The 27,198-nt window shown below is 45.4% G+C and overlaps 1 protein-coding gene across 2 annotated transcripts in view; it reads right to left on the bottom strand.

The window, feature by feature from the left end:
- Positions 1-27,198, bottom strand: part of LOC109866276 (protein sel-1 homolog 1) — a 79,966-nt gene that overhangs the window by 39,980 nt on the left and 12,788 nt on the right. For both annotated transcript variants that reach the window (XM_020454849.2, XM_020454850.2), the window contains exons 4-12: positions 16,880-17,047; positions 16,270-16,375; positions 8,645-8,807; positions 8,258-8,311; positions 8,057-8,116; positions 7,849-7,930; positions 6,878-7,032; positions 6,328-6,384; positions 6,139-6,207 (exon numbers count right to left, since the gene is read on the bottom strand). In XM_020454849.2, coding sequence (XP_020310438.1) covers positions 6,139-6,207; positions 6,328-6,384; positions 6,878-7,032; positions 7,849-7,930; positions 8,057-8,116; positions 8,258-8,311; positions 8,645-8,807; positions 16,270-16,375; positions 16,880-17,047 — 914 coding nt within the window. The remainder of the gene's footprint in view (positions 1-6,138; positions 6,208-6,327; positions 6,385-6,877; positions 7,033-7,848; positions 7,931-8,056; positions 8,117-8,257; positions 8,312-8,644; positions 8,808-16,269; positions 16,376-16,879; positions 17,048-27,198) is intronic.

Here is a 27,198-nt window from a genome sequence, read left to right as displayed (position 1 = left end):
AGCGAGCGAGCGATCAGAGAGAGAGCGAGCGAGCGAGAGACAGAGAGAAAGCGAGCGAGCGGAGAGAGCAGAGAGAGCGACGCGAGAGACAGAGAGAGCGAGCGAGCGAGACAGAGATCGAGCGAGTGACAGAGCATGAGACAGAGAGCGAGGAGTGACAGAGAGAGAGAGCGAGAGACAGAAGAGAGCGAGCGAGAGACAGAGAGAGCGAGCGAGAGAGAGCAGTGAGCGAGAGACAGAGAGCGCGAGAGACAGAGGAGAGAGAGAGAGACAGAGCGAGAGACAAGAGCGAGCGAGAGACAGAGATTGAGCGAGTGACAGAGCGTGAGACAGAGAGCAAGCGAGTGACAGAGAGAGTGAGTGACAGAGAGAGCGAGCGAGACAGAGAGAGAGAGAGCGGAGCGGCGAGGAGAGACAGAGCGAGATGAGCGAGCGAGAGACAGAGCGAGAGAGAGCGGCGAGAGACGAGCGAGAGAGAGGCGAGCGAGAGACAGAGAGAGAGCGAGCGAGAGACAGAGAGAGAGCGAGCGAGACAGCGAGAGCGAGCGAGAGACAGCGAGCGAGAGACAGAGAGAGTGACGAGAGACAGAGAGAGAGCGAGCGAGAGACAGAGCGAGCGAGCAAGACAGAGAGAGCGAGTGACAGAGGAGAGCGAGTGACAGCGAGAGCGAGTGACAGAGAGAGCGAGCGAGAGACATAGAGCGCGAGCGAGAGACAGAGATGCGAGCGAGAGACAGAGAGCGAGCGAGAGACAGAGAGCGAGCGAGAGACAGAGAGCGAGCGAGAGACAGAGAATGAGCAACAGAGAGAGCGAGCGAGAGACAGAGAGAGCGAGCGAGAGACAGAGTGAGCGAGAGACAGAAAGTGAGCGACAGAGCGAGCGAGAGACAGAGAGCGAGCGAGCGACAGAGAGAGCGAGAGACAGAGAGAGCGAGCAAGAGACAGAGAGAGCGAGCGAGAGACAGGAGAGAGCGAGCGAGAGCGAGAGACAGAGCGAGAGAGAGAGCAAGCGAGAGAGAGCGAGAGAGAGAGCAAGCGAGAGACAGAGCGAGAGAGAGAGCAAGCGAGAGACAAGAGCGAGAGAGAGAGCGAGCGAGAGACAGAGAGCGACATGAGCGAGCGAGAGACAAAAGAGAGAGGTGACAGAGCGAGCGAGAGACAGAGAGAGAGCGAGAGAGAAGCGAGCGAGAGACAGAGAGAAAGGAGCGAGCGAGAGACAGAGCGAGAGACAAGAGCGAGCGAGAGACAGAGCGAGAGACACAGAGCGAGCGAGGAGACAGAGCATGAGAACAGAGAGCGAGCGAGAGACAAGAGAGAGCGAGCGAGAGACAGAGAGAGAGCGAGCGAGAGACAGAGAGAGAGCGAGCGAGAGACAGAGAGAGCGAGTGAGAGACAGAGAGAGAGCGAGCGAGAGACAGAGAGAGAGAGAGACAGAGAGGAGACAAGAGCGAGCGAGAGACAGAGATTGAGCGAGTGACAGAGCGTGAGACAGAGAGCGAGCGAGTGACAGAGAGAGCGAGTGACAGAGAGAGCGAGTGACAGAGAGAGCGAGCGAGAGACAGAGAGCGCGAGCGAGAGACAGAGAGCGAGCGAGCGAGAGAGAATGAGCAACAGAGAGAGCGAGCGAGAGACAGAGAGAGCGAGCGAGAGACAGAGAGAGCGAGCGAGAGACAGAGAGAGCGAGCGAGAGACAGAGAGAGCGAGCGAGAGACAGAGAGCGACAGGGCGAGCGAGAGAGAGTGACAGAGCGAGCGAGAGACAGAAAGCGAGCGAGAGACAGAGTGAGCGAGAGACAGAGTGAGCGAGAGACAGAAAGTGAGCGACAGAGCGAGCGAGAGACAGAGAGCGAGCGAGCGACAGAGAGAGCGGAGCGAGAGACAGAGAGAGCGAGAGAGACAGGAGAGAGGCGAGCGAGGACAGAGAGAGCGAGCGAGAGCGAGAGACAGGCAGAGAGCGAGAGAGCGAGCGGGAGACAGAAGCGAGACGGAGAGCAAGCGAGAGACAGAGCGAGAGAGAGAGCAAGCGAGAGAGCAGAGCGAGCGAGAGAGCAGCGAGAGGACAGAGCGCGAGGCGAGCGGAGACAGAGAGGACAGAGCGAGTAGAGACAAAGAGAGAGTGAAGAGCGAGCGAGAAGAAGTAGAGAGAGCGAGTGAGAGACAGAGAGAGAGCGAGCGAGAGAGAGAGAGGAGAAGGCGAGGAGAGAGAGCGAGCGAGAGACAGAGAGAGAGCGAGCGCAAGAGACAGAGACGAGAGCGATGCGAGCGCAGACGACAGGAGAGAAAGCGAGCCGAGAGACAGAGCGTGAGACAAAGAGCGCAGCGAGAGACAGAATCGAGCGATGACAGAGCATGAGACAGAAGCGAGCAGTGGAAGAGAGAGAGCGAGCCGAGAGAGAGAGCGAGCGAGAGACAGAGAGAGAGCGAGCAGAGAGAGAGAGCGAGCGAGAGAGAACGAGCTAGAGCAGAGGTTAGGCGAGAGACAGAGAGAGAGAGAGGACAGAGAGAGAGACAAAGAGCGAGCGAGAGACAGAGATTGAGCGAGTGACAGAGCGTGAGACAGAGAGCAAGCGAGTGACAGAGAGAGTGAGTGACAGAGAGAGCGAGCGAGACAGAGAGAGAGCGAGCGAGAGAGAGAGCGAGCGAGAGACAGAGAGAGAGCGAGCGAGAGACAGAGAGAGAGCGAGTGAGGGAGCGAGAGACAGAGAGAAAGCGAGCGAGCGAGAGACAGAGCGTGAGACAAAGAGCGAGCGAGAGACAGAGCGTGAGACAAAGAGCGAGCGAGAGACAGAGATCGAGCGAGTGACAGAGAGAGAGCGAGCGAGAGACAGAGAGAGCGAGCGAGAGACAGAGAGAGCGAGCGAGAGACAGAGAGAGCGAGCGAGAGACAGAGAGAGCGAGCGAGAGACAGAGAGAGCGAGCGAGAGACAGAGAGCGACAGAGCGAGCGAGAGACAGAGAGAGCGAGCGAGAGACAGAGAGCGAGCGAGAGAGAGAGCGAGCGAGAGACAGAGAAGAGAGCGAGCGAGAGACAGAGAAGAGAGCGAGCGAGCAGACAGAGAGAGAGCTGGCGAGAGACAGAGAGACGAGCGATGCGAGAGACGAGTGAAGCGAGTGGAGGCGACCGAGCGACAGAAGAAGCGAGCGAGGAGACAGAGCGTGAGGACAAAGGACGGAGCCGAGAGACAGAGCGTGAAGACAAAGAGCGAGGCGAGAGACAGAGAGTCGACATCTGCGAGTGACAGAGCATGAGACAGAGAGCGAGCGAGGTGACAGAGAGGAGATGCGAGCGACGAGACCTGAGAAGAGAGCCGAGCGAGAGGACAGAGAGGCGAGCGCAAGAGACAGAGAGAGCGACGCGGAAGGACAGGAGAGGCGAGCGAGGGACAGAGAGAGCGAGCGAGAGACAGAGAGAGCGAGAGACAGAAAGTGAGCGACAGAGAGAGCGAGCGAGTGACAGAGAGAGCGACGCGGTAGACAGAGAGAGCGAGCGAGAGACAGGAGAGCGAGAGAGGCGAGCCGAGAGACAGAGCGAGAGAGAGAGCAAGCGAGAGAGAGAGCGAGAGAGAGAGCAAGCGAGAGACAGAGCGAGAGAGAGAGCGAGCGAGAGACAGAGAGCGACAGAGCGAGTGAGAGACAAAGAGAGAGTGACAGAGCGAGCGAGAGACAGAGAGAGAGAGAGCGAGAGACAGAGAGAGAGCGAGCGAGAGAGCGAGCGAGCGACAGAGAGAGAGCGAGCGAGAGACAGAGAGAGAGCGAGCGAGCGACAGAGAGAGAGCGAGCGAGCGAGAGACAGAGAGAAAGCGAGCGAGCGAGAGACAGAGAGAGCGAGCGAGAGACAGAGAGAGCGAGCGAGAGACAGAGATCGAGCGAGTGACAGAGCATGAGACAGAGAGCGAGCGAGTGACAGAGAGAGAGCGAGAGACAGAGAGAGAGCGAGCGAGAGACAGAGAGAGCGAGCGAGCGAGAGAGTGAGCGAGAGACAGAGAGAGCGAGAGACAGAGAGAGAGAGAGAGACAGAGAGAGAGACAAAGAGCGAGCGAGAGACAGAGATTGAGCGAGTGACAGAGCGTGAGACAGAGAGCAATCGAGTGACAGAGAGAGTGAGTGACAGAGAGAGCGAGCGAGACAGAGAGAGAGAGAGAGCGAGCGAGCGAGCGAGAGACAGAGCGAGAGAGCGAGCGAGAGACAGAGCGAGAGAGAGCGAGCGAGAGACAGAGCGAGAGAGAGCGAGCGAGAGACAGAGAGAGAGCGAGCGAGAGACAGAGAGAGAGCGAGCGAGAGACAGAGAGAGCGAGCGAGAGACAGCGAGCGAGAGACAGAGAGAGTGAGTGAGAGACAGAGAGAGAGCGAGCGAGAGACAGAGCGAGCGAGCGACAGAGAGAGCGAGTGACAGAGAGAGCGAGTGACAGAGAGAGCGAGTGACAGAGAGAGCGAGCGAGAGACAGAGAGCGCGAGCGAGAGACAGAGAGCGAGCGAGAGACAGAGAGCGAGCGAGAGACAGAGAGCGAGCGAGAGACAGAGAGCGAGCGAGAGACAGAGAATGAGCAACAGAGAGAGCGAGCGAGAGACAGAGAGAGCGAGCGAGAGACAGAGTGAGCGAGAGACAGAAAGTGAGCGACAGAGCGAGCGAGAGACAGAGAGCGAGCGAGCGACAGAGAGAGCGAGAGACAGAGAGAGCGAGCAAGAGACAGAGAGAGCGAGCGAGAGACAGAGAGAGCGAGCGAGAGCGAGAGACAGAGCGAGAGAGAGAGCAAGCGAGAGACAGAGCGAGAGAGAGAGCAAGCGAGAGACAGAGCGAGAGAGAGAGCAAGCGAGAGACAGAGCGAGAGAGAGAGCGAGCGAGAGACAGAGAGCGACAGAGCGAGTGAGAGACAAAGAGAGAGTGACAGAGCGAGCGAGAGACAGAGAGAGAGCGAGAGAGAGCGAGCGAGAGACAGAGAGAAAGCGAGCGAGCGAGAGACAGAGCGTGAGACAAAGAGCGAGCGAGAGACAGAGCGTGAGACAAAGAGTGAGCGAGAGACAGAGCATGAGACAGAGAGCGAGCGAGTGACAGAGAGAGAGCGAGCGAGAGACAGAGAGAGAGCGAGCGAGAGACAGAGAGAGAGCGAGCGAGAGACAGAGAGAGCGAGTGAGAGACAGAGAGAGAGCGAGCGAGAGACAGAGAGAGAGAGAGACAGAGAGAGAGACAAAGAGCGAGCGAGAGACAGAGATTGAGCGAGTGACAGAGCGTGAGACAGAGAGCGAGCGAGTGACAGAGAGAGCGAGTGACAGAGAGAGCGAGTGACAGAGAGAGCGAGTGACAGAGAGAGCGAGCGAGACAGAGAGAGCGAGCGAGCGAGAGACAGAGCGAGAGAGCGAGCGAGAGACAGAGCGAGAGAGCGAGCGAGAGACAGAGCGAGAGAGAGCGAGCGAGAGAGAGAGCGAGCGAGAGACAGAGAGAGAGCGAGCGAGAGACAGAGAGAGAGCGAGCGAGAGACAGCGAGCGAGAGACAGAGAGAGCGAGTGAGAGACAGAGAGAGCGAGCGAGAGACAGAGAGAGAGCGAGCGAGAGACAGAGAGAGAGCGAGCGAGAGACAGAGATCGAGCGAGTGACAGAGCGTGAGACAGAGAGCGAGCAAGTGACAGAGAGATCGAGCAAGTGACAGAGAGATCGAGCGAGTGACCGAGCGAGTGTGAGACAGAGAGCGACAGAGGGAGTGTGAGACAGAGAGCGACAGAGGGAGTGTGAGACAGAGAGCGAGCGAGCGAGAGACAGAGCGAGCGAGCGACAGAGAGAGCGAGTGACAGAGAGAGCGAGTGACAGAGAGAGCGAGTGACAGAGAGAGCGAGCGAGAGACAGAGAGCGCGAGCGAGAGACAGAGAGCGAGCGAGAGACAGAGAGAGCGAGCGAGCGAGAGACAGAGCGAGCGAGAGACAGAGCGAGCGAGAGACAGAGCGAGCGAGAGACAGAGCGAGCGAGAGAGGGAGCGAGCGAGAGGGAGCGAGAGAGCAAGAGACAGAGAGGAAAATAGAATAAAGAGAAGGCGAGAGAAGGGAGCATGAGGAGAAACCACTGGAAAGTAACACAGCCACAGAGTAAGGTTTGCATTACTTATTTCTCCACAGTGCTACAGGCCTATAAGATCATATAATAATCTTACCTTCCCAAGGAAGGCCATGGCGTGTGTGTTCCCCGCATTCGCTGCCTGGTTGAAGTAATCATACGCCCGCTGTCGACAAACATTTCATTTGTGACCAACTCCACACAACAACTTCACATCGAATACAAGAGTGAGCATGACGTAGAGCTAGTGTTTGAATCATTTGAAAATGGGTTAGCGAAAGTTTACCTGGTGGTTCTGCTCCACCCCCCGACCACCGTGCAGATGCAGCTGGCCCAGTCCCACCTGTTGTGGACAAAGGGTCATGGCACGAAACATGACGAATGAGTCCCAAATGGCACCATATTCCCTATATAGTACACTACTTTTGACCAGAATCCACCCTTTCAATCATTACACGCTTACTGATTATCATACTATAGCCGTGCAAGCCAGTGCGGGCAAGCGCCAGATAAACTTGAAAACAAATAGACTCAGAAAGTGATTTGATTACTTCCTTTAACTCCTGCATGTGCGAGGAAGTGTATAATTGGTATAATGCCCCAAATTCATCATTTATGGAATTTTCCACTTTCCCTGACTGTCTAGCTTTAACTTTGATGATTGTTAGTTCTCAAAGATTACATTATGAAACAAATACGTAAAGGATTTTATCTTTTCTACATACTTTCAACATAGTTTTAGTGCTTCACGTTTACACTGATTGCTTTTTTCCATCGCAAAGATTTCCTATTCAAAGAAGATCACTAAGAGCAGTGTGCCCCATCTGAACCCTAACCTGGGCCTGGACATCTCCCTTCTCAGCCAGGAACTGGTAGTACTGGATCAGGTCTTCCTCCAGCATGCCGCTGGTAGAGCCTGGGTTCTCCACCTCGTCCAGCAGACGTACCCTCTGCACCGCACTGCCTCCCGTCAGGGACACGTCACTGGCCACTGCAGAGTGGGTGACAGAAAGACAATGTTTCTGCCATTGCTCTGTGAATAAAATTAATTTTTTTGAACACAGTTGAGTTGCAACCTTTGCTTTTGTTTTATCAGTTTGCGGAGAATCTGGGGATTTTTCTACCTACAAATATGCAATAGACACTTCGCAACAAGAACATCTACCTTTCAAACTCTACTGCACATGCTCGTTTAGGGCTGTTCAGATGCAGGTGTTCTCCATTTTCAAACTCTACTGCACATGCTCGTTTAGGGCTGTTCAGATGCAGGTGTTCTCCATTTTCAAACTCTACTGCACATGCTCGTTTAGGGCTGTTCAGATGCAGGTGTTCTCCATTTTCAAACTCTACTGCACATGCTCGTTTAGGGCTGTTCAGATGCAGGTGTTCTCCATTTTCAAACTCTACTGCACATGCTCGTTTAGGGCTGTTCAGATGCAGGTGTTCTCCATTTTCAAACTCTACTGCACATGCTCGTTTAGGGCTGTTCAGATGCAGGTGTTCTCCATTTTCAAACTCTACTGCACATGCTCGTTTAGGGCTGTTCAGATGCAGGTGTTCTCCATTTTCAAACTCTACTGCACATGCTCGTTTAGGGCTGTTCAGATGCAGGTGTTCTCCATTTTCAAACTCTACTGCACATGCTCGTTTAGGGCTGTTCAGATGCAGGTGTTCTCCATTTTCAAACTCTACTGCACATGCTCGTTTAGGGCTGTTCAGATGCAGGTGTTCTCCATTCAAAACACTGACAAACTGTCATCTGAGAGAGTGAAAGTGTTCAAATGGTTGGCAGCAGGTGGCTTCTTACCATGATTGGCCACCAGTCTGTAGTGCGTCAGTGCTGATTCACAGCTCTGGGGCACACCCACACCACCCCAGTATCGGTATCCCTAAAGAGAGAAATGGTAGCAAAGGGAGAAAAGGTCAATCATCATACAGTATATATCCATAAGAGAGAAACAATAAACATTATAAGGCTTCTCTATTCAAATCTTCAAAAAGCAGAAGTAGCTCACCAGAATCATATGAGCCACCAGGTTTCCACCCAAAGCCCCGAAGGTGTAGTAAACCAGTGCCTGGAACAGAGTTATGATTTACTTTACATTCCTGGTTAAGGAGGTAACTCCATATGATCTAAGAAAGCTACCTCTAAACAAATACAGCTTTTCATCAGTATATAGGGTACATGGAAAGAAGGAGAGGCTGGATGTTGGTACCTTTGCTTGACTGGAGTTCACTCCTAACCCAGCAGCGTACAAGAAACCAAGTGCCTGTTGGAAGATACCGAGTGGAGCGTTAGAATACCACACAGAGATGCATGAACATAGATTAAATAGTATATGCATACATCAACTGTTAGTTTTCGTCAGTCAACATTTCTATTCAAGTCATATACTTTAAAGCAAGTGTTATACGTAAGACGACGGGCTTATTTTGAAGGACATTCATCTCTGTTCATCAACGGACGACTCCCATTGAAAAACCATCAACTCAATCCGTCATTTTAAGACAAAAGCTGTCTGGCTGTAGCCCTAAGCATCAACAGAGCATGTTTAAAATGTCTACCCCGGATGCATGCAGTTTAAATAGGAATGTTCCATTACCATCTGAGCTTTGGGGGAGCCCTCCAGGGACAGCTTCTCAAACAGCTCCTTGGCCTTGGGGATGTTCTGGGTCATATAGTCTCCAAACAGCATGGCGTAGGCCACCTTCTCCATGGCCTTGTGGTGGCCTTTCCAGGCCACCTTCAATAGCTTCTCATACAACCTGGTGAGGAAAAAGATGAAGATTGAAAAGTTAAAGGTGTGTGGATGTAGCCTGGGCTGGTCTAGAGGTCTAAGCCTCTCCTCTAGAACAGGTGTACTAAGTACTGCTGCAAGCAAGGGTTCCAATCCAACCCACTGCAATATCTTTCCTCCTTCCTTTCTCTCTGTCGATCCTGTCCAAGATAGATAAAGATACAAAATAAGAAAGGAATAGGACTGCCCCAAATCGGGAAAAAGGTGTTGTGGACCATATTAGTGACAGGACACACACAGCTGTGCAAGCATATCAAAGCTTCCAGAAAGTATTTCACACCCCTTTATAGCCTGAATTTAAAATTGCTTAAAAGTATATTTTGTGTCAGTGATCTACACAGAATACCCCATAATGTTTTTTTTAAATTGAATATCCAAAACATACAATATACTTGCAGTGAAGCCGTTTAACAACTACACCATTCAAGTCATCCAACAGATTCCCATTCAGAGTGACACACAGAAGCATCCAGGGTCAATGCCCTGCTGTTGACCGATCTCCCACCAGGCCAAAAAACGTGAACCCGAACCCTCCAAGACTCCTCCCACAGTTCCCCAATAGCTGTACCTCAACCATTCAAGACTCCTCCCACAGTTCCCCAATAGCTGTACCTCAACCCTCCAAGATCCCCCCACAGTTCCCCAATAGCTGTACCTCAACCATTCAAGACTCCTCCCACAGTTCCCCAATAGCTGTACCTCAACCATTCAAGACTCCTCCCACAGTTCCCCAATAGCTGTACCTCAACCATTCAAGACTCCTCCCACAGTTCCCCAATAGCTGTACCTCAACCATTCAAGACTCCTCCCACAGTTCCCCAATAGCTGTACCTCAACCATTCAAGACTCCTCCCACAGTTCCCCAATAGCTGTACCTCAACCATTCAAGACTCCCCCCACAGTTCCCCAATAGCTGTACCTCAACCATTCAAGACTCCTCCCACAGTTCCCCAATAGCTGTACCTCAACCATTCAAGACTCCTCCCACAGTTCCCCAATAGCTGTACCTCAACCATTCAAGACTCCTCCCACAGTTCCCCAATAGCTGTACCTCAACCATTCAAGACTCCTCCCACAGTTCCCCAATAGCTGTACCTCAACCATTCAAGACTCCTCCCACAGTTCCCCAATAGCTGTACCTCAACCATTCAAGACTCCTCCCACAGTTCCCCAATAGCTGTACCTCAACCATTCAAGACTCCTCCCACAGTTCCCCAATAGCTGTACCTCAACCATTCAAGACTCCTCCCACAGTTCCCCAATAGCTGTACCTCAACCATTCAAGACTCCTCCCACAGTTCCCCAATAGCTGTACCTCAACCATTCAAGACTCCTCCCACAGTTCCCCAATAGCTGTACCTCAACCATTCAAGACTCCCCCCACAGTTCCCCAATAGCTGTACCTCAACCATTCAAGACTCCTCCCACAGTTCCCCAATAGCTGTACCTCAACCATTCAAGACTCCCCCCACAGTTCCCCAATAGCTGTACCTCAACCATTCAAGACTCCTCCCACAGTTCCCCAATAGCTGTACCTCAACCATTCAAGACTCCTCCCACAGTTCCCCAATAGCTGTACCTCAACCATTCAAGACTCCTCCCACAGTTCCCCAATAGCTGTACCTCAACCATTCAAGACTCCTCCCACAGTTCCCTCCAAGACTAAAAATAAATACAATGAATTCCATTCCCCACCCCCAAGAACCCCCCAATGCACCAACAACCAAGAGAATGAACTAAAGATTAAAAAAGAAAGAAGAAAACAGCAAACAACAATATTTTTTTTTTTTAAAAGGACATCGATCATCAATCAAAATAAAATCATAACAGCAATGCCAACTGTATATGTTTGTGTGCATGTCTGGCACTATTACATGTATGTGTGTGTTCTTGTATGCATTTATTTGAATGAGGGTGTGTATATGCATGTGTACAAACACCTGCACGGCATCAGCCTCAGCCAACCCGGAATTAGCTGTAAAAACACTGCCCCTCAGTGTCATTCAAACATACTGTTGTATTTTGACTTGATTTTTGACTTTTTTCTTTGACCATCATTCTCTCTCACACACAACAACTCCACATACCAACCCTCAGCCCATCCCACCAACAGTAGGATTTTTAATGAATTGTTTTGCAAATTATGGTGGAAAATAAGTATTTGGTCAATAACAAAAGTTTATCTCAATACTTTGTTATATACCCTTTGTTGGCAATGACAGAGGTCAAGATAACTTTTCTGAGATTATCAGTAGAGCAGCTACGTAACTGACAATCATGGCAGAGTACTGGAGATAAAACACATAATTGCACTTTAACTCTTTGCATGAGTTACTTAGCTGGGATCGGCGTACACCTGATGGTTTAGATAAAATTACAGCATTCGAATGAGAAGCAGCACCTGCCGCACCACCCTGTCTTCCGTCCGCCATCTTGCCACCGCCACCTTTACAATGATGTCTAACATCTTCAGCAAAGCTTGTTTGAAAAAGAGAGATACTTTTTTCAAAGTATCATTATTTTATTAATTGAAAATGAGACATGGCAAATCTGCACAAAGGCAAAAAGGCCATTTTTAAACAATGGATGAGTTTTTCTTAGTAATCTACTTGAGAACCATTTAGGATTCAAGTAAAACTTTTGAATAAGTGAAGTTTTTAGGGTGAGGCTTAGTGCTTTTATATTCAATAATCTCAACCCACCCAATTCATATTCATTATATAGATAGGCTCAACCCACCCAATTCATATTCATTATATAGATAGGCTCAACCCACCCAATTCATATTCATTATATAGATAGGCTCAACCCACCCAATTCATATTCATTATATAGATAGGCTCAACCCACCCAATTCATATTCATTATATAGATAGGCTCAACCCACCCAATTCATATTCATTATATAGATAGGCTCAACCCACCCAATTCATATTCATTATATAGATAGGCTCAACCCACCCAATTCATATTCATTATATAGATAGGCTCAACCCACCCAATTCATATTCATTATATAGATAGGCTCAACCCACCCAATTCATATTCATTATATAGATAGGCTCGTTTTATTTTGTTGGGTATAGCGGCCCAGATAAAGCGAAATATTTTTGCTCATATGATTTGAAAAACGAATCATCAGGAGTAGGCAGCGCCATAACTAAGTGACTAAACTGAGATATGACTAAGGAGTTCATCAAGGCAATTTTTCCATAAATAGACAGGTATTTATCTCTCCATGGTTGCAGGATCCTGTCTATTTTTATAAGTGTTCTATTGAAATTCATTGTGGAGAGCTTATTTATATGTTTTGTGATATGAATACCAAGTATGTCTCCTTCACCTTCGGTCCATTTTATAGGTAAACTGCAGGGTAATGTTAAAGACCTTCCTGCTGAGTACCTGACAGACTTCCATTTCTATATGAATAGTGACAAAGCCCTCCTGACAGAGCTGGTGTAACTGAGGCAGGTTTGTAAGGCCTCCTTGCTCGCACACGCTTTTTCAGTTCTGCCCACAAATGTTCTATAGGCTTGAGGTCAGGGCGTTGTGATGGCATCTCCAATACCTTGACTTTGTTGTCCTTAAGCCATTTTGCCACAACTTTGGAAGTATGCTTGGGGTCATTGTCCATTATGAAGACCCATTGAAACCAAGCTTTAACTTCCTGACTGATGTCTTGAGATGTTGCTCAATATATCCACATCATTTTCATTGTGAAGTGCACCAGTCCCTCCTGCAGCAAAGCATACCCAAAGCATGATGCTGCTTCACAGTTGGGATGGTGTTCTTCGGCTTGCAAGCCTCCCCCTTCTACCTCCAAACATAACGATTGGCAAACAGTTCTATTTTTGTTTCATCAGACCAGAGGACATTTCTACAAAAAGTATGATCTTTGTCTCCATGTGCAGTTGCAAACCGTAGTCTGGCTTTATTATGGCAGTTTTGGAGCAGTGGCTTCTTCCTTGCTGAGCGGCCTTTCAGGTTATGTCGATATAGGACTCGTTTTACTGTGGATATAGATACTTTTGTACCTGTTTCCTCCAGCATCTTCACAAGGTCCTTTGCTGTTGTTCTGGGAGGGATTTGCACTTTTCACACCAAAGACTCCTGCGTGGTCCTATGGTCTTTATACTTGTGTACTATTGTTTGTACAGATGAACGTACCTTCAAGCATTTGGAAATTGCTCCCAAGGATGAACTAGACTTGTGGACATCTACAATTTTTTGTTCTGAGGTCTTGGCTGATTTCTTTTGGTTTTCCCATGATGTCAAGCAAGGTAGGTTTGAAGTTTGAAGGTAGGCCTTGAAATACATCCACAGGTACACCTCCAATTGAGGTCAATGAGCCTATCAGAAGCTTCTAAAGCCATGATGTCATTTCCTGGAATTTTCCAAGCTGTTTATAGGCACAGTCAACTTAGTGTATGTAAAATTCTGACCCACTGGAATTGTGATACTGTGAATTATAAGTGAAATAATCTGTCTGTAAACAATTCTTGGAAAAATGACTTGTGTCATGCACAAAGTAGATGTCCTAACCGACTTGCCAAAACTATAGTTTGTTAACAAGACATTTGTGGAGGGGTTGAAAAACGAGTTTTAATGACTCCAACCTAAGTGTATGTAAACCTCCGACTTCGTGGCCAAAAGTTTTGAGAATGACACAAATATTAATTTCCACAAAGTTTGCTGCTTCAGTGTCTTTAGATATTTTTGTCAGATGTTACTATGGAATACTGAAGTATATTTACAAGCATTTCATAAGTGTCAAAGGCTTTTATTGACAATTACATGAAGTTATTGTAAAGAGTCAATATTTGCAGTGTTGACCCTTCTTTATCAAGACCTCTGCAATTCGCCCTGGCATACTGTCAATTAACTTCTGGGCCACATCCTGACTGATGGCAGCCCATTCTTGAATAATCAATGCTTGGAGTTTGTCAGAATTTGTGGGTTTTTGTTTGTCCACCTGTCTCTTGAGGATTGACCACAAGTTCTCAATAGGATTAAGGTCTGGGGAGTTTCCTGGCCATGGACCCATTGATGTTTTGTTCCCCAAGCCACTTAGTTATCAACTTTGCTTTATGGCAAGGTGCTCCATCATGCTGGAAAAGGTATTGTTCATCACCAAACTGTTCCTGGATGGTTGGGGAAAGTTGCTCTCGGAGGATGTGTTGGTACCATTCTTTATTCATGGCTGTGTTCTTAGGCAAAATTGTGAGTGAGCCCACTCCCTTGGCTGAGAAGCAACCCCACACATGAATGGTCTCAGGATGCTTTACTGTTGGCATGATACAGTACTGATCTTAGATGCCCCAAACATTCGGGAAGGGGATTCACCAGACAAAATGACTTTACCCCAGTCCTCAGCAGTCCAATCCCTGTACCTTTTGCAGTATATCAGTCTGTCCCAGATGTTTTTCTGGAGAGAAGTGGCTTCTTTGCTCCCCTTCTTGACACCAGGCCATCCTCCAAAAGTCTTCGCCTCACTGTGCGTGCAGATGCACTAACACCTGCCTGCTGCCATTCCTGAGCAAGCTCTGTACTGGTGGTGCACCGATCCCGCAGCTGAATCAACTTTAGGAGACGGTCCTGGCGCTTGCTGGACTTTCTTGGGCACCCTGAAACCTTCTTCACAACAATTCAACCGCTCTCCTTGAAGTTCTTGATGATCCGATAAATGGTTGATTTAGGTGCAATCTTACTGGCAGCAATATCCTTGCCTATGAAGCCCTTTTTGTGCAAAGCAATGATGACGGCATGTGTTTCCTTGCAGGTAACAATGGTTGACAGAGGAAGAACAATGATCCCAAGCACCACCCTCCTTTTGAAGCTTCCAGTCTGTTATTCAAACTCAATCAGCATGACAGAGTGATCTCCAGCCTTGTCCTCGTCAACACTTACACCTGTGTTAACGAGAGAATCACTGACATGATGTCACATGGTCCTTTTGTGGCAGGGCTGAAATGCAGTGGAAATGTTTTGGGGGGATTCAGTTCATTTGCATGGCAAAGAGGGACTTTTCAATTAATTGTAATTCATTTGATCACTCTTCATAACATTCTGGAGTATATGCAAATTGCCATCATACAAACTGAGGCAACAGACTTTGTGAAAATTGATATTTGTGTCATTCTCAAAACTCTTGGCCACGACTGTGTGTGTGTGTATATATATATATATATATATACACACATTTTAAACATGCATCCTGTTTGCAACAAGACACTTAAGTAATACTGCAAAAAATGTGGCAAAGAAATTAACTTTTTGTCCTGAATACAAAGTGTTATGTTTGGGGCAAATCCAACACAACACATCACTGAGTACCACTTTTCATATTTTCAGTAATGGTGGAGGCTGCATCATGTTATGGGTATGTTTGTCATCAGCAAGGACTAGGAAGTCTTTTAGGATAAAATACATGAAATACAGCTACAAAGACAGGCAAAATCCTAGAGGAAAACCTGGTGCAATCTGCTTTCCAACAAACACTGGGAGACAAATTCACCTATCAGTAGGACAATAACCTAAAACACAAGGCCAAATATACACTGGAATTGCTTACCAAGAAGACATTGAATGATCCTGAGTGGCCTGGTTACAGTATTGACTTAAATTGGCTTCAGAATAAGGCAAGACTTGAAAATATGCAAATATTTTACAATCCAGGTGTGCAAAGCTCAAGAGACGTAGCCCAAAAAATCTCACAGCTGTAATTGCCCCCAAAGTTGCATCTACAAAGTATTGACTCAGGGGTGTAAATACTTTTGTAAATTAGATCTTTTGTATATCATTTCCAATGAATTTGCAAACATAAAAAAAATATATATTTGTTTTTTCTCATTTTAGGGTATTATGGTAGGAAACAGCAGAGGGAGCACCTTGGTTTAAAACAGAGACGTGGGATTTGACTAACTCCTGCTATATGCACCTGAGCCTCATATAGGCTACCATTTGTATAGCCACATCATGGGTTAGCACATGCTGAGATGATAGGATGGCTTTTTTGTGATTTTAGTAAATAAGAATGTATATTTGTATAGGAATGTGTTTGTACATTGTGTGTGTACATTGCCTTCAGAAAGTATTCATACCCCTTGACTTATTCCACATTTTGTGTTAGCCTGAATTCAAAAGGCATAAAATAATATACAAATCAAATCCAATTTTATTGGTCACACACACATTTAGCAGATGTTATTGCGGGTGTAGCGAAATGCTTGTGTTTCTAGCCCCGTCAGTGAAGTAATATCTAACAAGTAATATCTAACAATTTCACAACATATACCCAATACACACAAAGCAAATAATAATAAGAGTAAGTGGAATGTCTAGAATTTTCTTGCTTTCAGCAGGCACACTTATGAACACTAAAGGAGAATGTGAGAGATTAGTGTGTAGGTGAGACAAGGAAGAGAGCTCACTCTTTCTTCTGGCTCTTCCGGTTGGTTCCGTTGATCATGCGGAGGGCAGTCTGGTACTCCTTTTCGGCCTCCTCCGCTACATGCCTCTGCTCAGCCTGCTCCTCCGCTACAATACAACACAATTCGATTTATTCACAATTTGTTTCAGCCTCGTAAGTGGTGGATGTGTCCCTCTCTATGGGGTGTGTCCCTCTCCAACGCTCTAACTACTAGCCTACCTGCCGCCCCCAAAAGGTCCCTAAAGCACACACATCCTTGGGTCGCTCGTCTTTTCAGTTCGCCGCAGCTAGCGACTGGAACTAAATTCAACAAACACTCAAACTGGACAGTTTTATCTCTATGGGAGAGGGACAAAAAATGTGTCTTGTTTTGACATATGCATGCTGTAAGAGGGAGGGAACGAAAAGAGAAGGAAAAATTGCTGTCAGCTAAGGTTCACTCAAATGATTGGTCAGTCTAGGCCAATTCCAAATTTGTTCCTAACTGAGCTTACAAGTTTTGCAATAGCTCACAAATTAAACCAATATATTCACTCACTGAATAATATTAGAATATAACAGTAACTCACTTTTGAGTTTCCTCAAGGTCTAAAATGCCCATGCCGACTTACTCTCACAGAAACCCCATCTCTTGTCCCTGTCGTAGTCGTAGGTTGTGGCGCACCACAGGCGTTCGTCCCCCCGTCCATCAGTGGTACAGTCCGAGTACTCCTTCCCCAGGAAGAGAAAGGGGAACAGACAGGGCTCCCTATTGGCTGTGCCCCCATTCACCACAGGAACTGCATCAACCAAAAATCACAAATGGGAGGGGAGTTAATATGTTCAAGCAAAAACACAGACAGAAAGCAGATGGATGATGATAACCGTGTGTGTGTGTGTCAAACATGAACAAAAGTACATAAAAGTAAGATCAAATACGAATCATCTAAGTTAAAAGCTATAACCATTCTTGTTAAATTCCACTGAATGATGAAAGAAACCCTACAGAACAGTGGCCAAATGATATATACCCTTCACCAGAGTATCGGTGCTACTTTCAGAGAAAACACTGGTGCAAGACTTATTGCTATTTTTACTGACTTGACCAAAGCTTTTGATTCGGTAGACCATTCCATTCTTGTGGACCGGCTAAGGAGTACTGGTGTCTCTGAGGGGTCTTTGCCCTGGTTTGCCAACTACTTCTCTCAAATAGTGCAGTGTATAAAGTCAGAACATCTGCTGTCTCAGCCACTGATTTACAGACAGCCACTGCCTGTCACCAAGGAAGTACCCCAAGGCTCAATCCTAGGCCTCACGCTCTTCTCAATTTACATCAGCAACATAGCTCAGACAGTAGGAAGCTCTCTTATCCATTTATATGCAGATGATACAGTCTCATACTCAGCTGGCACCTCCCCGGATTTTGTGATAAACGCTCTACAACAAAGCTTTCTTAGTGTTCAGGGGCAGAATGACAGATTTTTACCTTGTCAGCGCTGGGATTCGATCTAGCAACCATTCGGTTACTGGCCCAACGCTCTAATTACTAGCCTACCTGCCGCACCAAAAGGTCCCTAAAGCACACACATCCTTGGGTCGCCCATCTTTTCAGTTCGCCGCAGCTAGCGACTGGAACTTAATGCAACAAATACTCAAACTGGACAGTTTTATCTCAATCTTTTCATTCAAAGACTCAATCATGGACAATATTACTGACAGTTGTTGCTGCTTTACGGGATGAATTGTTGTCTCTACCTTCTTGCCCTTTGTGCTGTTGTCTGTGCCTGTTTTTGTCCTGCTACCATGTTGTGCCGCTGCCACGTTGTGTTCAAATTAAATCAAAAGTTATGTCACGTGCTGAATAAAGCAGGAAATGCTTACATTGAAATGCTTACAGTGAAATGCTTACTTAAAAGCTCCCAACACTGCAGTTAAGAAAAATACACAAAAAAATGTAAGAAATAATTGAAGAGCAGCAATAAAATAACAATAGCGAGGCATACAGGTTGTACTAGGAACAGAGTCAATGTGCAGGGGCACCGGTTAGTCGAGGTGATCGAGGTAATATGTACATGCAGGTAGCTATTAAAGTGACAATGCATAGATTATGGATTGGGGGTAGAAGCTGTTTAGCACGTGGTGCTCAGGTACCACTTGCCGTGTGGTAGCAGAGAGAACAGTCTGACTAGGGTGGCTGGAGTCTTTTTTAGGCCTTCCTCTTGGTCTTGATCACATTGAGGGAGAGGTTGTTGTCCTTGCACCACACGGTCAGGTCTCTGACGACCTCCCTATAGGCTGTCTCATCACTGATCAGGCCTACCACTGTTGTGTCATCGGCAAACTTAATTATGGTGTCGTCATGTGTTGCTGCCATGCTATGTTGTTGTCTTAGGTCTCTCTTTATGTAGCGTTGTCTCTCTTGTCGTGATGTGTGTTTTGTCCTAGTTAAATGTGTTTTCATTTCCAATGAAGGCCAACTTTTACACTGAGCTTGAGTTCAAAAAGACATCACACTGTTGCTATACTACAGAGCAAGATCTACTCAGGCTTTCATAAAGATAGCCAACTTCAGTTAGCTTCACATTCCAGCTTAGGCTTCATCCGTACTACGACGGTGGATATTGCTCGTCCGCCTGCCCGCTAACTAACAGGCTTGTAACTGCGTGCGCATGTCGTACATTGCTAGTCAAACGCCAAACTTTTATTGAGACAATGCTGAAACATCAATCCAAGGACAAGTCAGCGCCACATTTTAATTTGTGCCGAAATCAAAATAAAAGCATACCATCTTTGGTGCGCTTATCAATGCACAAGCACCCTTTTCCCACTCCTATCGTTCCTTCTATCTGTGGAACATCTTGTAGCATTGTGGCCATAGAAGGGTTTTTTGACTGTTAAACTCATGGGTACATTAGCAATGGCTGCCAGTCTTGACTTGAATGCGAACTGCCATCTATATATTAAACACAGTGTACAAAAGATTAGATACACCTTCCTAATATTGTATCCAATGCTTCCCACAAGTTTGCTGGATGTCCTTTGTGTGGTGGAAGGAGAGTTTACAGTCTTAACCAGACACCTAGGTATTTGTAGTTGTCCACATATTCTAAGTCAGAACCGTCTAGAGTAGTGATGCTAGTTGGGCGGGAGGGTGCGGGAAGCAATCGGTTGAAGAGCATGTATTTAGCTTTACTAGCATTTAAGAGCAGTTGGAGGCCACGGAAGGAGAGTTGTATGGCATTGAAGCTTGTTTGGAGGTTTGTTAGCACAGGGTCCAAAGAAGGGCCAGATGTACACAGAATGGTGTCGTCTGCGTATAGGTGGATTAGAGAATCACCAGCAGCAAGATGACATCATTGATATATACAGAGAAAAGAGTCGGCCTGAGAATTGAACCCTGTGGCACCCCCATAGAGACTGCCAGAGGTCCGGACAACAGGCCCTCCGATTTTACACACTGAACTCTGAGAAGTAGTTGGTGAACCAGGCGAGGAAGTCATTTGAGAAACCAAGGCTATTGAGTCTGCCGATAAGAATGCAGTGATTGACAGAGTCGAAAGCCTTGGCCAGGTCGATGAAGACGACTGCACAGCACTGTCTTTTATCGATGGGGGTTATATCGTTTAGGACCTTGAGCGTGGCTAAGGTGCACCCATGACCAGCTCGGAAACCAGATAGCATAGTGGAGAAGGTACGGTGGGATTCGAAATGGTCGGTGATCTGTTTATTAACTTGGCTTTCAAAGATTTTAGAAAGGCAGGGCAGGATGGATATAGGTCTATAAGTTTATCGGTGGTGACAGTGTTTCCTATCTTCAATGCAGTGGGCAGCTGGGAGGAGGTGATCTTATTCTCCACGAACTTTAGTGTCCCAACACTTTTTGGAATGAGTGCTACAGGGTGAACATTTCTGTTTGAAAAAGCTAGCCTTAGCTTTCCTAACTGACTGTGTATATTGGTTCCTGACTTCCCGGAAAAGTTGCATATCGCAGGGGCTATTCGATGCAAATGCAGAACGCCACATGATGTTTTTGTGCTGGTCAAGGGCAGTCAAGTCTGGGGTGAACCAAGGGCTATATCTGTTCTTAGTTCAACATTTTTTGAATGTAGCATGCTTATTTAAGATGGAGAGGAAAGCACGTTTGAAGAGCAACCAGAGATCCTCTACTGACGGGATAAGGTCAACATCCTTCCAGGATACTCGATCCAGGTCCATCAGAAAGGCCTGCTCGCAGAAGTATTTTAGGGAGCGTTTGACCCATTGTGCACACAGGCAATGCGGCAGTGATCGCTGAGATCCTGGTTGAAGGGAGCAGAGGTTTATTTAGAGGGCAAGTTGGTCAGGATGATATCTAAGAGGGTGCCCATGGTTACGGATTTAAGGTTGTACCTGGTAGGTTCCTTGACACACTCAAACTGGTGCGCCTGGCACCTACTACCATACTCCGTTCAAAGGCACTTAAAACTTCTTTGGGATAGGTGGCAGTATGATGAATGTAAAGCGTGTCCAATGTAAACTGCCTGCTACTCAGGTCCAGAAGCTAAGATATGCATATTATTAGTAGATTTGGATAGAAAACACTCTGAAGTTTCTAGAACTCTTTGAATCATGTCTGTGAATATAACAGAGCTTATTTAGCAGGCGAAACCCTGAGGACAAATTTTCAGTTTTTTGGGGGGGGTTTTCATTGGGAATCCAGATTTCTAAGGGACCTTCTTGCAGTCCCTATCACTTCCACTGGATGTCAACAGTCTTAGAAATTGGTTGAGGTTTTTCCTTTGAGAAATGAAGTAGTAGCACTGTTCAGAACGAGGGTAGAGGGATGTGTACTCTTTCATGGAGGCGAGTGACCTGAAAAGCACGCTACACTTTGTTTTGCTCCAGTATTGAACACAGTATATCCCGTCTTAAATTTGATTGATTATTTACGTAAAAAAATACCTAAAGTTGTATTAGGAAAGTAGTTTGAAATGTTTGGACAAAGCTTACAGGTAACTTATGAGAAATTTTGTAGTCATGTTGGGCGAGTTGGAAACAGTGTTTTTCTGGATCAAACGCGCCAAATTCATGGACATTTTGGATATATATCGACGGAATTAATTGAACAAAAGGACCATTTGTGATGTTTATGGGACATATTGGAGTGCCAACAGAAGAAGCTCAAAGGTAAGGCATGAATTATATCTTTATTTCTGCGTTTTGTGTCGGGCCTGGAGGGTTGAAATATGATTGTCTGTGTTTGTTTGCTAGGGTGCTACCCTCAGATAATTGTTTGCTTTCGCCGTAAAGCCTTTTTGAAATCTGACACGTTGGCTGGATTCATAACAAGTGTAGCTTTAATTTAGTGTACTGCATGTGTGATTTCATGAAAGTTACATTTTTAATAGTGATTTATTTTAATTTGGCGCTCTGCATTTTCACTGGATTTTGGCCAGGTGGGACGCTAATGTCCCACCTATCCCAGAGAGGTTAAATATATATTTTTTTCTTGCCCATTCGAACTCTGAATGGCACACACACACAATCCATGTCTCAAGGCTTAATAATTCTTCTTTAATTTATCTCCTCCCCTTCATTAACACCGACTGACGAGAAGTGACATCAATAAAGGATCATAACTTTCACCTGGTCAGTTGATGTCATGGAAAGAGCAGGTTCCCAATGTTTTGTAAACTCAGTCTATGTCTAGGGTCTGTTGCAGCTATCAGTTTGCTTTTCGCACATTTTTAAATACAAAATCGCATGAAAAAGCAAATGCTGTTATTACTAAATGTGTAACATGATAGGTATTGAAACATGATTTATTTTTTCAGACCCCCCAAAAAATTCTACAATAATTATAATCAGTTGTCTTCCTCAAATGAAGGGGATGATGACAACGTATTTGAGAGGGGGTTTATTTGATTTCAATGGTCTTCAACTCATGACTCGGACACTTAATTTAGGATACATGGAGTTGCCCTGAGTTAGACTGCCCCAGAGCAGGTTAGTTCTGAAGGAATCGTTACCATTAAAATGTACCTGTCTAAAAGGTGAGCCACTTTCGTGGTCCCTGTTATCCCAAGTTGAACTCAAGAGTTGGCTAAAGTTCTCACGCCAACTCCTCAAACCCAATTCATAGAATAGGGCTTAGGTGTCCGCAAAGGTTAGGTTGCACTTATTTCTCAAATGTTTCCTCAATGTTTTCAGCTAAGATAGTTTACTAAACAGAAACATGTTTAGAGCGACTAAGTCCCAGTTCTGGAGGAGTGAATTTAGGGGTAGTTGAAATCTACTTGGTGAAACTTTCAGTGCATTGCATTCCAGGGTTTTTCTTTATTTTTACTATTTTCTACATTGAAGAATAATAGTGAAGACATCAAAACTATGAAATCACACATATGGAATCATGTAGTTACCAAAAAAGTGTTAAACAAATCAAAATATATTTTATTTTATATTCGAGATTCTTCAAAGTAGCCACCCTGTGCCTTGACAGCTTTGCACACTCTTGGCATTCTCTCAACCATCTTCATGAGGTAGTCACCTGGAATGCATTTCAAATAACAGGTGTGCATTGCTAAAAGTTAATTTGTGGAATTTCTTTCCTTCTTAATGCATTTGAGCCAATCAGTTGTGTTGTGACATGGTAGGGGTGTGTCCTGACCTTCCCTCCTGGGTGTGGATCAGAGAGAGCCTTGAAGTTGGCCGTTTTATGACGGTTGTAAATACCTTGCAGGAACTCTCTCTCCCACTCTGCAGAAATGGAAGTGAAAAATCCCTTTATTACAACTGATTTTGTAGTACTGTAACATCCAAGATTGGATAAAGAAACAATATTTCTGTAATCCAAACATTTGGAATGGTTTGTGGGTATTTAAAGAATAATCATGTCCAACGTTTATTGTTTGGTGATCATTAAAGACGTTATAATGGAAACGTGTCACTTTAAGAGCTTTCACAGTATATATATATATATATATATATATATATATATATATATATATATATATATATATGTCAGATTTACATCTAAATGTTGTGGAACTTATATGATTAAATGTGATTTTAGCCTTCTTAATGAGAGAATGGTTTTTCATATAAAAAAAGTTAGACCCAGTCAGTGACCACACCCACGTGAGCACAGACATTATATTGGCGTCATGGAAGGCCTCCTTTTGCCAGAGTGGATAAAACCCCTCGTGACGACATTAAACATTAGACCAAGCAGACGACGGTGTAAGCCGGATCAGCGCGAGCGGAATACGTCAAATGGTTAGGAACTCTCGACAAGTGAAGATTAAGACTAAACATTCAGTCTGCAGGTGTATATATATAAAATAGTATAGTAAACTCAACCGGAGAAAAGGAGAAAATGTTCATTCATTTTTCAAAACGACCATTGGTAGACTGGAAGATTCATTCTAACAGACACTCTGAGACCAACCTACCACAACTACAAAGGACATGGTGACCTCTTGTGGACAACCAGAGACTCACACAACCAGAGAATTCTGATGAATCTCTCTCCATAGATGGACCGGTTGATTTCAACAGAGACGACAAGGACATCGAAACGTAAATATGTGTTGCATTTCTAAATCCAAATGAGCGGTTGTTAGGGTGCTAAATATCCATATTTACGATGATGGTATTATTCAACTACGTACAATAGTTGAATTCCTTTGTCTCTCATTTTCCCACTCTTTCTTTCCCCACCCCTTTTCATTGTGTACCAAGCTGTCATGTCAGGTTAGCCCACCAGGGACTTTTCATTGCATTGTAAGTAATCAACGTATAATCTATCCTGTGCATGTGTTTGCGTAATGCTGTGTGATTATTTAGTTACACAAATTGGCTTAATGATTTATTTATCGCTGATTCATCAGAGTTTAGAGTTCATGCAGATTTGAAGTCAACCACGTTCAGAATGAGACTGATAAATGATCATTAATGAAGACTGGTATAATGATATATTTATATCTTTAGAGTTCAATAAATCCTAAAACAAACTTTTTCCATGGTGCCCCAAGATTGCTAAGAGTTAAGTGTAACAAGAGTAATTTAAAGCATCGTAATAATTAAACATAGTTAATTGATTTGATAAAATAATCGTCATCGCATTAATAGTACCAACGACACAATATATTGATGCCCCCGTACGAGGAATCTAAAATAGAATGAGGCCTTTATGTTGCATTCAGCCTATATGAAATTGAAAAGCAGATTACATAATTTACACCCAGATTATGTTACACACCATTAGAGTTGTAGACAGGAATTGTTGGTTGTTTGTGTTGCCATTTGAAAAATAGAGGTTGCCTCCGTGTTGTTTCTCAGACAGTCAGTGTAGGGTTAAGTACAGAATGCTACGAACCAGGCCATGCATAGGGGTCGGCCTGCTTAGGTATAGAAGCGTCGGGCCAAATGTACTATTTGTCTCTTGCACCTCAGGAGCAAGTAGACTGTCAGTATTAATTTCTTGAGCAGGACATAGGGCCAGCCGATTTAAATTTGAGTAGATATATTATCTTAACCGAAGCAGGTAATTATCTCTCCATCCCTCGTGTTTCGGTAGAGCAAGTAGAAGAACTGTATTTACGTGACAGAGGAACTCTGCCTAGAAGGCCAGCATCCCGGAGTTGCCGCTTCACTGTTGACGTTGAGACTGGTCTTTTGCGGGTACTACTTAATGAAGCTGCCAGTTGAGGCTTTGCGAGGCGTCGGTTTCTCAAACTAGACACTCTAATGTACTTGTCCTCTTGCTCAGTTGTGCACCGGGGCCTCCCACTCGTTCTATTCTGGTTAGAGCTAGTTTGCGCTGTTGTGTGAAGGTAGCACACAGCGTTGTACGAGATCTTCAGTTTGTTGGCAATTTCTCGCATGGAATAGCCTTCATTTTTCAGAACAAGAATAGACTGACGAGTTTCAGAAGAAAGTAATTTGTTTCTGGACATTTTGAGCCTGTAATCGAACCCACAAATGCTGATGCTCCAAATACGAAACTAGTCTAAAGGCCAGTTTTATTGCTTCTTTAAATCAGACCGTTTTCAGCAGTGCTAACATAATTGCAAAAGGATTTTCTAATGATCAATTAGTCTTTTAAAATGATAAATTGGATTAACTTATACCATTGGAACACAGGAGTGATGGTTGCTGAAAATGGGCCTCAGTACGCCTATGTAGAAATTCCATTAAAAATCTGCCGTTTCAAGCTACAATAGTCATTTACAACATTAACAATGTCTACACTGAATTTCTGATCAATTTGATGTTATTTTAAAGGACACAAAAAAGGCTTTTCTTTCAAAAACAAGGACATTTCTAAGTGACCCCAAACGTATATATATATATATATATATATATATATATATATATATATATATACATACACACACACACACACACACATAAACTCTAATACGTGTTTTGAAATAATCCTCACTTTAGAAAGCGCTGTCCATTTCGTTGTTAGGCTTTGAAACAACAACCATGTTTTCCACTCAGTTTCAACCTGTTGAACTTTTCTTCAAATTGATCATCACAGTGAGGTGTGTTTTAAAAGCAATATACTGTTTTGATAATACTTTTTGTTGATAAGTGTTTGATGTGATATTAGATTGCATTGACATCAGTGGTTAGAGCAGGTCTGGGCACATATTTTCCATGGAGGGCCATATTAGAATTTATTTTGCCATCATGAGCCAGAATCATACACTGCTCAAAAAAAATAAAGGGAACACTTAAACAACACAATGTAACTCCAAGTCAATCACACTTCTGTGAAATCAAACTGTCCACTTAGGACAGAGAGCACCAAGATTGGAAAATTCGCCACTGGCGCCCTGTGCTCTTCACAGATGAAAGCAGGTTCACACTGAGCACGTGACAGACGTGACAGTCTGGAGACGCCGTGGAGAACGTTCCGCTGCCTGCAACATCCTCCAGCATGACCGGTTTGGCGGTGGGTCAGTCATAGTGTGGGGTGGCATTTCTTTGGGGGGCCGCACAGGCCTCCATGTGCTCGCCAGAGGTAGCCTGACTGCCATTAGGTACCGAGATGAGATCCTCAGGTCTGGGAGGAGATCCCTCAGGAGACCATCCGCCACCTCATCAGGAGCATGCCCAGGCGTTGTAGGGAGGTCATACAGGCACGTGGAGGCCACACACACTACTGAGTCTCATTTTGACTTGTTTTTAAGGACATTACATCAAAGTTGGATCAGCCTGTAGTGTGGTTTTCCACTTTAATTTTGAGTGTGACTCCAAATCCAGACCTCCATGGGTTGATACATTTGATTTCCATTGATAATTTTTGTGTGATTTTGATTTTGATTTCAGCACATTCAACTATATAAAGAAAAAATTATTTAATAAGAATATTTCATTCATTCAGATCTAGGATGTGTTATTTGAGTGTTCCTTTTCTTTTTTTGAGCAGTGTATTATAGGTGTGTATGACTATGTTGACAGATATATCTACTGTAAATCACATCCAGATATACTACTTATTTTACTTTTTTAACATACACAGAAATAAACCACATCCATGTTCTCCTTTTGGTAGGTATGGTCATTATTAAACATGCAATGAACTACACTGGGGGAAAAGTACACTGTGCATTCTGCACCATGGACAGAACTCTTGTTAACGGGTTTCACAAAAACACAAAGAGCTCAACATTCAACAGGGAATTCTCTGATGGGCATAGACTTGCGCATTAAAGCCAGGTATAGTTTGACGTCACTACGCGCAGGATTGCTGAGAGGTGAGAGTCAGTAAGAGATTATCTGTGCCTTGACTTGTTATATTTCATCACTGAAAATGTCTGTTCACATATATAGGTTGACCCAAACAGTACAAACATCTTCTGAGCATGACTCCTAATCTTTGGAAAGTTTTGTTCATCGAGAGATGCATAGAACCTTGTCAGTGACATTGTTTTGAATAGTTCTCCAATCACTGCATCAG

Source organism: Oncorhynchus kisutch, linkage group LG21, assembly GCF_002021735.2.
Source record: "Oncorhynchus kisutch isolate 150728-3 linkage group LG21, Okis_V2, whole genome shotgun sequence".
Classification (NCBI taxonomy): domain Eukaryota; kingdom Metazoa; phylum Chordata; class Actinopteri; order Salmoniformes; family Salmonidae; genus Oncorhynchus; species Oncorhynchus kisutch.
This window is presented reverse-complemented; position numbering and strand designations above follow the sequence as displayed.